Raw genomic sequence first — 14,352 nt, 5'->3', positions numbered from 1 at the left:
GGTTCTAATGAGGAAACGAGAACACGTTTTTGGATTTACAGCCTTGCAGTGACTTTGCGCCATTTGAACTGGGTGTTTTTAATGTTTCAAACAAGCACTGCTAATGCCATAATATTGTAGCAGGTCTATTAGCCTTAGCCTGGCCTTAAGCACCCCAGAGGCATAAAATGCAATCCTTGCCATATTGCCTCTTAGCTTTCCTGAGATAACCTTGTATTTTATGAAAAGATACAAAGTGAAAGAAAAGGAAGATGGAGGAAGGAAAGAATAACAAGCATTTGTTACTGTAAGACTGTCTAATAGCAAGTTTTAGTGATCTAAATTCAGATTTAACATTATTAGAACTGTCTTGGGTAAGAGTTCAAAATAATGTCAATTTTAAATTTCAGGTTGCAGTTAAAAAATAGCTGGTAATAGTCAAGTCTTCAAGAATTATTTTAATTACCTTTTTGTTATATATTATTTTTAGGATACCATCTGTACTTTAATTCTGCTTTTCCTTTACCCACCCCCTCCTTTCTCAGATCTCTTAAATTGCCTCATTCTTGTCAAACGTGCACTACATGAAAGCAGTTTTAGTAGCATGCCCAGATCTGATTGTGAAGGCAGTAAAAATGGTGCTACTTGAAGTAAAACGCTGTTGTAGCCACTGGCCTGCTATGAGATCAGATCTGCAGTGTGTTCATGACCCAGTTAGTAAATAATAACCGAACTAAAACCATTTCATACGGATTTGGGAATTCTAAGGAATGTGTGCGTGTTGTGTAGTAAACTGTGTTTAAACACATTGTCTTCAGCTGAAATCCCACGCTATGAGTCTTCACAGTTTTGACTACACCAAAATCAGTTTTCTAGTTCTGCTGCTGTTGATGTTATTAAATACACATTAACTTCAGATGGTTTGAAAGGTTTTTTCTTCTGAAAATCTTTGGTTATCCAGAGGGAACTCTTTTTACTGTCATATCAAATATCTGTGCATATCACATTTAGTGTTGCTTTTCGAGTGAGATTGGCTTGTTTATTTTCTTTTTTCTTTCACCATGTTGTTCATTCTGGAGGCCTGAGCAAGACATTGATTATAATCCTGACTAATGAACCTCTAAGGAAAATAATAATCTGCAAAACAGCTACAGACTCCTTTGATTAGCTTGGTGAAAAGCTCATCTTTCATTACATGTGTTATGTTTCAAAAATTCTGGAAGGTAGCAAGGAGTCTGCATGCAAGAATGTTCAAGGCTGGTACCTTCTTTAGCTTGAAAATGAGAATTACTATTGATATTAATCTTCATAGAAAAATATTTCTTCATTGGCAGCAGCTATTTTGTAATATCTGACTGAATAATTGTGGCTGCAATTTATTTGATTTTCTTTATGTTCATCTCTCCAGCCTTTCCAACATCATTCATTCTTACTGGAAATGGTGCTTATTAATTTTCTGTTCTCTTGCAGGTCGCACCTCCCCAGTTTGTCACAGCCACGACAACAGTAACACCCTCAGTCCTTTTGTCTCCCAGCGTGTTTCAGCAATCAGCTACAAAGGCTACAGAAGTGGAGAATAAAGCCAGTTCTTCTTCGCCTTTAACACTTGGAACAACAGAAATTCAGACTACACCTCCTACTGTTCTCAGTAGGTCTCAGCTGCAAGAAGCACTGATACATCTAATAAAGGTACTGTCTATACAGAGCTCAATCTCTGAGGGGGAGTTCCAAGTACAGAAGCCAGCACTGAGCAATTCTGTACCCCTGCAACTTTTTTTTTGCCCTGAAACATTACCAAATATATTTTTTGTCTTGGAATTACTCCCCACTGTGCACATAGTATGGCACAGTTTGCTGCTCTTGGTTGAGATGTGGAGCAGTTAGAACAGAATACATGTAGACAAGTGATGAATAAGTTGCATTAGTAGAAGCTGCTGTGGGAATGAGGGGAGTTGATTTTGCTGTCTTTGTAAGTTTTCTGCTTACCCAAGGAAAGCTTTCCTGATTTCAGTTCCCTAGAACCTTTCCTCACCTTCACCTGAAATATGTTTCATTGAGATGGAAATTGCAAAGTTTTACTTCTGCTGTTTCTAGGGACTAGAAAGTTCAGTTGCAGTAAGTCTGTGATGTTGGGAAGCAGCCATGCATTGAGATGATTTTGACCTCTAATGCCATAGTGAAGTTGCCATGAATGACAAGCCGTTCTTTCTTAACTGGGATTCTCTTGCCCTCTCCATGCTGATGTGCACAACTTACACCCAAAATGCAAGTCTAAAAATAACAAACAATATCTTCACAGTGATCAGGTTTTAGGACCAAAAAGGGCCACTGCCAGATACCATCGTTAGGTTGCCTGATTTATCTGTTGTTCCATTTTACATAACCTTCTCCTGTACTGGTTTGTATAGTTTTTCTCGTTAAAGACTTTAACTAGTCTTGCAACCAAGCCCAAGTGCCAGTAGTCTGAGTGGTGAATTTAGGGAGCTGACAGGAATCTTTTTCTCCAGTCTTTATAGAGAGAGCTGAATGAAGACCAAAATAGGCATATCCTGCAGCATGGGAGTACTCACAGCACTCCAAGGAGGATACCAAATTTGGTTTTCACTCTTGTAAAGAGAATATTACACCCTCAAGATAGCTGGTTAGATACCAGTTCTGTAAACTTGTCATGTGAATGAATTAGACTCAAGACATACCTCTAAATATTGTCTCTAAATTAAACTAATCCATTGCCCAGCCATGTTTTGCCATGAGTATTCCTGTGGAACACACTGCAGTCCCATTCAGGCTGCTCTGACAGACAGAAGTAACATCACTTGTGACACTCAGGCAGACTGTATTTGGGAACCTGTACACAGAAGGAAATTCTTTGTGTCTAAAGTTTGGACTCTGGAGGGAAGTGGAATGTGAGAGGTTGATGTAGTGACCCCTGTTTGTTTGTTTGTTTGAGTATCCAGTGTGCTCAGGGATCCCTTTACCTGTCTGACCATGGCTGTGGGTCCAGCCCATGAGGTGTTTTGTGTCCAGCTGGATCCCTTCTCTTAACTCTGACAGTGGCCACTGTAAGGAATCCTTATGCACAACTTAGGCATTAAATTAAACTTTTCTTGCATCTTTTTACTAAGGCATTAAACTTTTTTGCATCATTTTACTAATATTTTAAATATGCTTCTTTTTTTTTCCTACAGAATGATTCCCATTTTCTCAGCACTATCCATGAAGTCTACTTGCAAGTCCTAAGCAAGAGTACAGACAACATTAAGCTATAATTGAAGCTGAATCTATTTAAAATGTGTCCATTTTAGAAACAATTATGCCTCATCTATAAAACTAATATTTTTGTAAAAGAATATTTAGTTTTCAATGTCTTGAATTTGAACCTGTTAGGAAAGACTATTCCTTAAATACCTATGAAAGTAATGTTCTCAGAAGTGATCTAGGTTTTCACTGTGATCATCACCAGCAAACCTTTTTTTTATTGGGGAGGGCACTTAAGTTGCATTTGAGCTCTCATTAGCATGAAGTGAATGTGCAAATGTTTGCTCTGGCTCTCATGCCCAGCTGCATTCACTGTTCAAGGGTTACAGACTCAACACTCTCTCAACCAGCAAATACACAGTACAGGACACTACAGCACACCAAGACAGAATTCAGTTGTGGGAAACGAGTTCCACTTGAAGGACTAAGGAAAAGGAGAGCAAAATGCCTTGTGATGAGACTGGCAAGTGGGGGGAAGGAATGGATCTGGAAGCCAGGCCTTTAGAGCTAAATATTCAACAAAAGGTCTAAAAATGTGATTTGTTCAATACATTGGCAGTCTGCAGTTATTGCACATAAATTCATCTTTCATTATTTCACTAATCTTACTTGCTTTTACATTATTGACATTAAACAGGATCCAAGTGAGTAAGGCCATTTTCTCTAAAAAGGAAAATCTGAAATATGCAAAATCCTCAGTGATTGTATTGTTTTTTTTTAAAGTAGTTTTGTTGCATGTTGAAGTTTTCTTGTTTTAAATTTGTAGTTAGGAGACCACCACTGGAAGACCCTCTTCCTGTTCAGCAGCGTTTGATAAAATTTAAATACTCTGTTCTCTTTTAGCTTAAGGATGGACCACATCATAGTTGGTTTTCATTCCTCAGTTGTGTTGGAACTGCAGTGTTGAAGACTATGCAGATGGGAAACAAATGCATGCTTTTCTTCTGTTGCCCTCTCCCCAGATTATTAGTGCACACTTCATAGTCTGAAGTTTATCTAATTAAAATGTTACTGCTTTGTATATGTGATTTAGTAAGTCCCTATTCACTAACTAAGAATTTAACTGGGTACTTTCCCATTGGAAATCGGAAAATTTCTAATTATACTTTATTTTGCTGCTGAGTTGGTTTACCCATGGCTTTATTTATTTCTTAAAGGCATGCAGAGGTGATTAATCTGACTCCAGGTCCCAACCTTCTCCAGCAATAGTAGTTTTAAAGGATGCTTTTTCAGTAGAAAAGTGTTGGGTTATTGAGTAAAAAGATAATCTGTAGTGAGTTATGATGCACTGCTTTGTTGTTTTCCCTCAAGCACTATTGAAATATGAGGAAAAAATATTGTTTGGCTCCTTGCAACATATATGTATGATATATATATATATCCTAAGGATTAGTTAATATTGCCATAGTCAAGGTGCATGGCCATTTCATTGGAAACTAGTAATTGAGCTTTAATTGTGACTTGTTCACAAATTGGGATGTTTTAGATACAACAAATATTTACATTTTTATGTATTTGATCTATTTTAGTTTTTTTCATAGCTTTTTAGTGGAAAATATATTTTGTTTAGCACTACCTGCCTTCTGAAAAGATTTTCTCAGCCTTTGAGTTCAGTGTTTCCAGTTAAAATATATTGTATATTGTCAGAAAAACGTGCAAGATTCAGGGAAAGATGCTAATGTCATGCACATTCATCAAGAAATATATTGGATTTAATAGTAGCATTTGAATTCAGCAATATAAACTCAGCCTTGTTAAGGAAGATAGGAGCTTCTGCCATAAATCCTAGAGTTACAATACTGTGTATGCACATAAACAGTGAGACTCAGATCTAAGGTCTAAATGAATTTTTTGTTGGGTTTTTTAAGAAAAGTTTCACTAAAAGGGACACAAACCAATGAGCAGTTCCTCTGAACAGAAATGGACAGTCTGAACCAAACAAGAGAGTTGCTTTTATCTGGATTTAGCAAAGACGACTTCTCACTTCTCATGGGCAGCTTACAGTTCCTTCAAAGAAAGGTTTGGTCAAAGTTTGTAAGAACAGAAGCGCTGGGAGCTGATAGTGCTCATGGGTGCTGTTTGCTAAATACACTCATATCCAAAGACCTGTAGAAATGATACAAAGGAGTTGTATTTTGAGTTTTTCAGCCACCTACAGCTGACAGAAGCAATACTGCTCTGAATATCCTTGAGCTGGGAGGGTTCCTGGCCAGCTGCAAACAAGCAGTGGCAGATTCCGCCTTGACTTTGGTTTTGTAGTGTCCTGGTAGCAGCAGACTCTTGGTTTACTCCCCGGCCCCAACTTTGAGAACGAACTGGCAGAGAACTAGAGTTGAAATAGTGGCTACAACAGCAAACAAACTGCTCATCTTGGACACGGGCACGTGTTTGTCCCAGCCTCTCTCTGGCAGCAGACACAGAACCAACCTGGGTGTCACCCAGCACTGCAGAGCTTTGACAAGTGCCAGGGACTTCCTTTAACAGATAAACTCCTTGCATGAAGAGTTAATTGTAAAACACAAACTCAGTTATAGTGTAAAATTTGAATTTTTTTTTTTAATGCGGATTGTGTATTTAAAAATATTTTTTCCCTAATTATTTTAACTTTTTGTATGAGTTTAAAATTACCAACTTGTTGAAGTGCTTGATTCATTTTTTCCACATGTAGGGATAACCAGAGTGTAGCAAGTTACCAGGGGTCACCACAGGAAATGATTGTGACCGTTTTCAAGTGATTTTGGTTTTTTAGTTTTGGGGGGTTTTTTTTAGCTACTTGCTTAATGGGATTTTACCTATTATTTCTGAGAATTAAAAGCTTATTAGTTCAGACTATACTCCCCAAATTAATTCTTATCTAAGCATGTGTTTCGTGGCTCATGTTAAGTCACTTCTGGAGAAAAAGTAAGACTCCAAACTCAAACCTAATCAAAGACAGTTTTAAAACCTACAGCTGCTTGATTGTTCAGGAAAATCAAAATTCTCAGTTTTGTAGTTAGACTTTCTCTGCTGTTATTTACAATGCAAAGTTTATATGAAAGGTGCCTAACAGCTATTAACTTTAGAAGCAGTAATCTTTCCAGATTAAACAAGACTTGCAGAATGAGTGATAAAGTTAAAAAAAAAATTTAAGTGATGCCTCTTGATTTCATAGAAACTGGTTAATTCTCTGTATAAATAATATTACATTTCAAATATGTTGGATGTAGCTCATTTTTGCTTGCATTTCTAATTGCTTCATTTTGTTTTATTTCTGAAACACATTATGCCATGTGTAGTCACTGATACAATTTCTGGAATACTCTGGAAAGCAAACTTTGAGACGTCTTGGTTTTTAAAACTATTACAAACAAATCAGCCACCCTTTTGCCAGGTATTTGGGTTGCTTTGTGCAGCATATCTTAACAGGAGGAATGTGTGCAATATGTATCACCTCAGTTTTGTCTGGCAATGTTATGAAAATGTTAAGATGCAATATCTTCTTTTTACTTCAAATGGGAAAAACTGCAGTATCTCTGATTTGGTGGTGTATTTATTTTTATCTATTCAGTGTATGGACATATGGTTAGTTAGGGGGTTTTATGTACATTATGTGCTTTTAGTAATTTCTGAGTTTTATCACTTCTGTGGATGCACCAGTTGTAGCCATTTGCATGTCCTTTCAATATGAAGACCATGGGAAGGGAGCTTCAGGAAAGATTTCTGGAAACCGGAATAATTGTAAGTCAATAAATGTAGATACTGCATCATTAACGTTTTTGGTATGGTATGGATTTTATAGCACCTATGTATGTTTGCAGTTATTAAGTTATTGCATAAATGTTTAAGAATGAACATTTTTTTCATCCAAAATTTTGTATGTTTGCAAATATATTTTTGTAATAAAACTTCAAAACAAACGTTTCAGCACCTCCTAAAATCTTGTGATGTTTCCTTTTATTTCTAGAGTCCTATTAGCCTGGGGGAAGGTTCTGTTTCTTGTTTAGGGTTAATATTTTTCACAGGAGAAACTCAAATTCCTTACTCCATACTGGGGGTAGAACAAATTTGCATTTGTCTGCTAAGGAAGTGCATCCTGCCTGCTTGAGGGACAGTTGGGAATAGCCCCTGTCACTTGAACAGCTTCTGTATTGCTGTCAGCAGCCCCAGGCTTGTGGTTTGAATTTGCTCAACAGATACATTTCCTTTCACTCTAAGAAATGCAGCTACAAATTCACTGTCATAAGTACAGCTAAAACTGGGTTTAGTGCCTTTCCTTACAGCTTTTTCATGGTATCCCCCTCATCCATGGAGATGGCACAGGATACTCAATCCAGTATTGGTCTTTGATCCAATACAATGGAAATTGCCGTTGTCCTCTTGCTGTATCTGATATTATGCAACTGATCGATCCAAATTTCACAAAGTCAAATTGGGAAGCTGCTGAGGAAAACCACAGCAGAACTTCTGGTGAAAGCATCTTGAAACAAAAGATTATCCCTAAGGCCCTTAATCTTAGCTGGATTCCCATTCTCATTCTAACTACCCATAGGAGCTGGGATTGTGGGGCATATCCAACAGGACAGGCCACTAGAGAACGTGTGTAATGCTCTAGTGGATCATACTGAACTGATTCCTGCACTATATTCAAAAGCAGATTTTTCTAATGGAAGACTACGAGTACAGAATTTGTGGGATTTACTGTAAGATAATTGAGGGAAAAGTGGAACTAGCTTAGAATCAAACTTTAAATTCTAGAATCAAGATTTAAGTTCTATGTTAAATGCATTGCCTGTTTGGTCAATAGCAAGAATATTTTTTTCATTGTTGATGCTGTTCATCTTTTTGTCTTCTCTGGATCCAGGTGCTCCTCTTCACTGTTATTCACATGCAGTGCTCCCGTTTGGTTTGGAAAGAAGGTAACACTTCTGAATTAGTGTGTGGAGCTCCAGCTAAACCAGGCACTGTACAAAAAGCTTATGCAGACCAAACTCTTTCTGGCCTTTTCTCTCTTGATCCTGTGTGCTCTACAGTTGTGTTTTCTGAAAGTGCCTGAGAGAAGAGTCAGTCCCTGCTATGGTGGTGATATGCACTGGGTAGAATCAGGCTGGAAACATTAGACTTCCTAAAGCTCATCCCCTAAAATTCAGATTTTATTTGCAGGCTTGCAGAATGAAGCAACAAGTTGTAGCTCATGTTTATGGGCCATTAATTGAAGTCAGTGGACTCACGTATCTGGTAAGGATTCAGTTAAACTTCCTGCTCAATATACAAGGTACTGGGCCAGGTTAGCGTGAGTCCAGAGAATAAGACACCTCTCATTCATAAAGCTTTTCTTCTTTTGTGAACCTGATGCCTTCAAGTCACTGAATAGCTTTAGTGTGGCTGAGGTAAATACCACTTTAGTTTTCTAACCAAAGTATTAGAAATTATTAAGAATGTTAAACAACTTCGAAAGAAATTTTCAGTGCCCAACAGTGGAAATTTTCTTTCCTATCTTCACCCAGCTACAACTGTGAATTAGCTTTTTTTCTCTCTTCCAAGTTTTGATTGAGGGATTTACTTTTGCACTGACCTACTAATTTAGGAGAATTAAAGTGCAGTGATAGACCTGTAACTGAAATACAGCCCTTAACTGTAAAGCTCCTCCTTGGCAGTTATGCAACAATTTTTCACTTCCTCTTAGAATCCTTCTTCATATGACACTCCTCATTAGGCTCAAAAAGCACTGAGAAAGGAGGGCAGTGAAGAGATATTTTTATCAGTTGCTGCATTTTGAAAGGGCACTTGCAATAAAACAAAAGAGAAAGAACCCGTGGATAGAAGATTCCTGAGAAGAGAACAAGGGAAGGAACAGCAAAAGAGTGTAAGCAAATATGAAAGGGAATATTGGACAGAGACAAGTATGGCCTATGAAGGTATTTCCTGAAGCACAGAAGAATTTGAATTACAGTTTTGTTTCTGTAGTGCTACATGTCTTCAGGTATTCTCAGAGCTCAAATGTGGATTGCCTGTAAGAATTCAGAATATTTCAGGGTGTGTTAAAAATGACTGAGGAGGCACAATTTCCCTGCTAAGGGTTTTTTTAACCTCTGGTAATGAAGCAGCATAATGGAACTGGCTGATTCACAGCAGTACTTAATTTTTGTCTCTGCTTGATGGCCTCACATTACAGCTTAAAATCTGCTACAAAGAACAAGGCTGCTCATACCTAGTTGCATTTTGTCTTTCATTTTAAATAGACCTTTAAAAAATATTTCTGCCATAATCCATTCTTTAAAATTCAAGAAGCTTCATTTTACAAAACCAACCTTGGGAAATACAGCCACAAAAGGATGAGCTTTATGTGCTGGCTGAAATGAAAGCACTCGCCCTCAGGCCTTCCTTGGAAACATGCAGGTATGTGATGTAAATGCACAAGTTTCTTTCCTCCTCATAAATAAGTCAAGAAGCTTTAAGAGCATCTACAGAGCAAAGATCTCCTGTATGCAAAACTCTGTGTGGCCTTTATTTAGAGAGCATATGACTTGCACATCCTGCTCTACTTCTTGCAGTTCAGAAGAGGAATGGGAGAAGCTTAGCAGGTTATCCAGCTGAGATTTATGGATGATGCTAAGTGCCCCCTCTGGTTTACTTTTTAAGCATCAAATAAATAAGCTTCTGTTCTGTGGGGACACAGTTCTCCCATTTAACAAAGTTGCTGTAAAGGAAGCTTCTGCTGTCTTAAAGCTCACCCAAGAATTGAGATACAAGGATGCACTTCAAGCCTGCAGGATTTGAATGTGTCAGGAGTCTGTTGTGGTTTACAGCAAGCCCTGTTCCTGACGTAACCTTCAGATTGGAAGGCACAGGGCACTCATTATAAACAGACATCTCTGCTTTCCAGTGGTTTAATGGGAAAATCCTGCCACAACAGAAGCCCAAACAGAAATCCCAAAGGTTTGGTTAGAAACACAGGCACTACTTTTAACAGAGGTTTGAAAATAAATTAGTATTCTGCAGATATGAGAGTAGTTGTCTGAGGGGAAACTGCTAAGATAAAAGAAGGATGTGAAAGTAATGTAGATTCATACCAGGTAGTGCCTGAGCCTGGGCCTGTGATGTAGCTTTATCTGTAACTTTATTTTAGATAAAAAAGCTTGATCTTACTACTGCATCTATGCCTGTTCCCATGCAGTATGTATAATTTCTTACAATTCTCGATGCTGTGCTGCACAGAAATTGGAGATTATTTTTTTTCACAATTCATTAGCGGCTAAATAATGTTATTACTGAAGATGAGCTGCACAATCTGTTCCATGTCTAACTGAAGCCACTGTGTTTTTGCATGTGGAAGGATGTTGTGGTGATGCATAATGGTCTGCATAATGAGAATGCTTTGGCATCAATCCATCTCATCCATTCTTGAACGATTTCCTTCTCCAAGGGCTTCTAATGCAACTGTTCTTTCAAAGGGCAAGAATAGTCAAAGCCTGTTGTGTTGCAGAGGTCAAGCTGAAGAAAATTTTTTTTACTTCTTTCCATATGCATTACAGCACAAATCCTGCTTTATTTAGTCATTATAGCTCTCTAAATTTACACAGCCTGTGAAAGTGTTGCTGTTCTGGGAGATTTCTCCTAGCACAAGTTATTGTTGGTGACTTTATTCTTTTAATTTTGCCAAATTCAGTTATTTGAATACAGACATTCATTTATACCAAGGCTTAAGAGACTTATAACCTCTCAGCTTGTTTGAAGAGTGTGATGGAACTTGAATTAAGAATCACATAGAGAAAGGCAAATGCCTCAAGCTCCTATTGCGTAAGTATTTCATATTTACCTTAACAGATGATAGGAAAAAAATTGCAACAAGTGAAAAGTCAGATTGTAAATTTTTTAAATTTTGTAAATAATATTATTCAGTGATTATAGTAAACCAGTCCAAATACCCCAAAATACTATCATGTTGGCATTACAAACTTCAGTATAAATAGTGTCATTTTCTTGCACTGCTAGCAGAAATGCTTTCCTAAATATTGTCAAATAGTAGAGCAATTACCAAAACCAGTCACAGGGAGTTCCTTTCAACTGTGTGAGAAATGCAATGACTTGATTTTTCTCTGACAGGCTACATGTTAGGTAGAGATAAAAAAGTCTCATTGTATAAAACTTGTCTCAAATTATTCGGCTGATTTGGTTTAATCTGAACATTTTTCAGATTATTATAAAATTGTCATAATATTTTGGAAACTTTCCGATTTTTGGGTTGTTTTCCAGTCTTTTTTTTTTAAGTAAATGACATTTTATTTAGAGGCAACATAAAAATTACTATGTTTTAAAATTATTTTTATCCAGCATTTGTCTGCCTGTAACTCAAAAATGGTCTGTTCTGTTAACGAGCTTTTCATAAACATTCTTCCTGTTCCAGATTACTTTGCCAGCTGTATCTGAGAAGGTTTTAGATGAGCTGAACTATGAATATATTCTGCTTGTATGTATCTTTTTCTTGTTTCTTGCTCTTATAGACCTCAAAGGCACATTGATTTCCCTGTCCGGGTATTTCTGGATCAGGTGCTGCATGAGAACCTTGCATTTTCCAGGTTGCTGGTTATAGCTGTTTGTAGCCTGTGTAGCACAAACTGCTGTTCTATGGCAACTAAAGGATGTTTAGAGTGTTTTTCATGCTCCAATGGGAACTGCAGAGCTGATCATTATTTCACAGCCTGCTGAATATTCTTTTCCCAGGGTGTTTACTTGAGTGTGCACTTGTGCTTATCTAAAAACACTTTATTTTGCTGACGAAACAACAGAATTTATTTGGAGGAAGATGTGACAGCATGGACAGAATCTCTGGAAAAGTTGCAGCACCAGCTTTGGTCTGAGAATGTACTGCATTCCCATCCACCAGGCTACAATGACTGGAATTCCACCACATAACTTGTCTTTTTTAAGGTACCCTGCAAATGGAATGACACCCTGTGTGCACTGTACAGAGATGTTCAGGACTAGCAAGGTTACAACCCAGGACAGCAGTGACTGGCAGATTCCAGCTCAGTTTGGAATCAGTACACTGCTTAAACTGCCATTGCACAGCCTGTTGGTCCCTTCCGCGCCTCCACACATTTTCTTTACTCACTGCTGTTTGGATTTTGTACTGATGAGCTCTCACAAGACCTGGGTTTGGGAATTTCTTTTGAGAACAGCTTTTAAGGCGAAATTGGGCACGGAGCCCCTTGGTAGCCAACTGGCCTGAATTCCAGCAGTGCTCAGTGCATGCAGCTCCTGCTCTGGTAAACAGGGTTGCATGTACTTATGTCAGCAATGCATTTTTGCAGTATCTCAGCAAATGACAGTCATAGCTGAGCTTTCATGCTTCTGCTGCACAATAATGCCCTGCCACTGAAACATGTGGAGGAAGGGATGGAAAAACCCAGTTACCCTGTGTATGTATTTAATAAGCTGTCTAGTCTAGTAGTTAATACTGAAGCTAACGAGATGTGACTGTATGTTCTGAAGCAAGACTGTTTGTCCATACATTTGCATCCTTGTTTTAATCATATTGTATGTGGTTTCAGAGGCAAATCCCAGGAATGTGGAAGAAATGTTGACTGTTGTATGCAATGTATACCATGACTTTAGCTATTGCTTTACAGTCCATCACACTTAGTCAGAGTTGCAGAAATAACATGTCTCTTCAGCAGATCAAAGTGGAGGCACTGACACAAGGTGGAATTTCATCCTGTGTATGCTTGAGCTGCTGTTCAAACAACACAGTACCATAATAAGCACTCGGTGATGCAGCACAAGGATTCAGGGAAAACAGGGTGAGTTGTGGGCAGTAATCTCCCAATGACATTATCTAAGCTAAGTCTATCTTTAAGTTTTTCTACCATCCAGATAACAATGGAGGAAACAAAGGAAGTTGTGAGCCTTAATGATACTGATGTGATCCAGATCAGTCCCCTTATTTTCTTTCAGGAGGGAAACAAGAAAGCACCGTATGTCCAGCCTGAGAAGGCACTTGTTAGGACTGCTATTGCTTGGAGACAGTTTGTTAGGGAGCCATCCTTACAAGGAAGACTCAAGAGCATCTTCACTGGAATCACAGAGACTTGATCACAGGCTTTACTGTGATCCAAGAATGGAATCAGCCAGTAAAGTCAAAAGTGAGGCTGTGATCTGATCAGCGTATATTTAAAAGAATTGTGAGAGAAAACAAAGGGCACTGACTAAGGAGCAGGGAGTGACTGAACTCTGTTTCAGTTCACTGTTTTGTCACTTTACCACTAGCAATAATGTATGCAGAGAGAAATAGTAACAGCCTGGCAATGCTGACTTCCTAATCAGACTGTATAGACAGAAAACAGAGAGCAAATTAATCTGTTAGAAGCAAACACTTTGTGTAGAAATTACCTGATTGTTCTCATGATACTTGCTGCCATTATGATATTTTTCTCGTGTGTTTATAGATAGTACCAGCCAACCAGAAAGATGAAGTACCCATAGCTCTAAAATAAGCTTTTTGTTTCCTATTGCAAATGTGTTTAGGAAGTTTTTTGAAACTTACTTTCTGCAGCTGAAATTTGGTGTACAGCCATGTTTTCCTAAAGTATTTTCAATCAATACAGAATACTGTGGAGTTTGGCATCATAACCATGACTACACTTACACTTGGCCTCATTTGAAGAATTTATGCACCTGTTCTAAATCACGGATTAGGGAAGACCAAATTATCCTACCTAACCTCACTCAACTGACATGGAGAACTCCCTGTCACTGAGATGATGGTTGAGCCAAATGTCATCTGTCTAAAGAACAGTGTTTAGGCAGCAGGGGTGATACAGAAATTGTCATTTACTTCCCTGGCACAGGCAGTATTTTAACAGCTGCTCTTGAGCAGTGAGCATGGAGCAGAGCTCAAGCTAATAAATGCTGCTGTGCTGCTAAAATGGTTTTGTGGCTTCGACTACATCAGCAGATGGAAGATTCCAGTAGAGCAGGTCTAGAGAGCACATGACAAAATGCTGAGGACTCCCCATCTGCACTGTAAGTGTTTGAATTCTGCTCCAGATGAGCTCTTGTCTGGCTTGTTGGACTGAATATTCATTAACAGCTGGGCTGCATTACCTGCTTTCTCAGACTGAATCTTCTGTTTCATCT

At 38.2% G+C, this 14,352-nt stretch overlaps 1 protein-coding gene and 1 long non-coding RNA gene across 4 annotated transcripts in view; one reads left to right on the top strand and one right to left on the bottom strand.

Moving 5' to 3' along the window:
• DCP1A (decapping mRNA 1A) overlaps positions 1 to 7,153 on the top strand; it is a 29,471-nt gene extending 22,318 nt beyond the window's left edge. For all 3 annotated transcript variants that reach the window (XM_027886243.1, XM_027886242.1, XM_027886244.1), the window contains exons 9-10: positions 1,450 to 1,668; positions 3,168 to 7,153. In XM_027886243.1, coding sequence (XP_027742044.1) covers positions 1,450 to 1,668; positions 3,168 to 3,248 — 300 coding nt within the window. In that variant the 3' untranslated portion in view covers positions 3,249 to 7,153. The remainder of the gene's footprint in view (positions 1 to 1,449; positions 1,669 to 3,167) is intronic.
• Positions 1 to 14,352, bottom strand: part of LOC114058692 — a 46,272-nt gene that overhangs the window by 16,094 nt on the left and 15,826 nt on the right. The gene's annotated exons all lie outside the window — the stretch shown is intronic.

The sequence above is a fragment of the Empidonax traillii genome, unplaced genomic scaffold, assembly GCF_003031625.1.
Source record: "Empidonax traillii isolate 1590-97213 ecotype Southwest subspecies unplaced genomic scaffold, ASM303162v1 scaffold182:size1009393, whole genome shotgun sequence".
Lineage (NCBI taxonomy): Eukaryota > Metazoa > Chordata > Aves > Passeriformes > Tyrannidae > Empidonax > Empidonax traillii.
The sequence above is the reverse complement of the archived record's forward strand: the minus strand, read 5'-3'. Positions and strand labels throughout refer to the sequence as shown.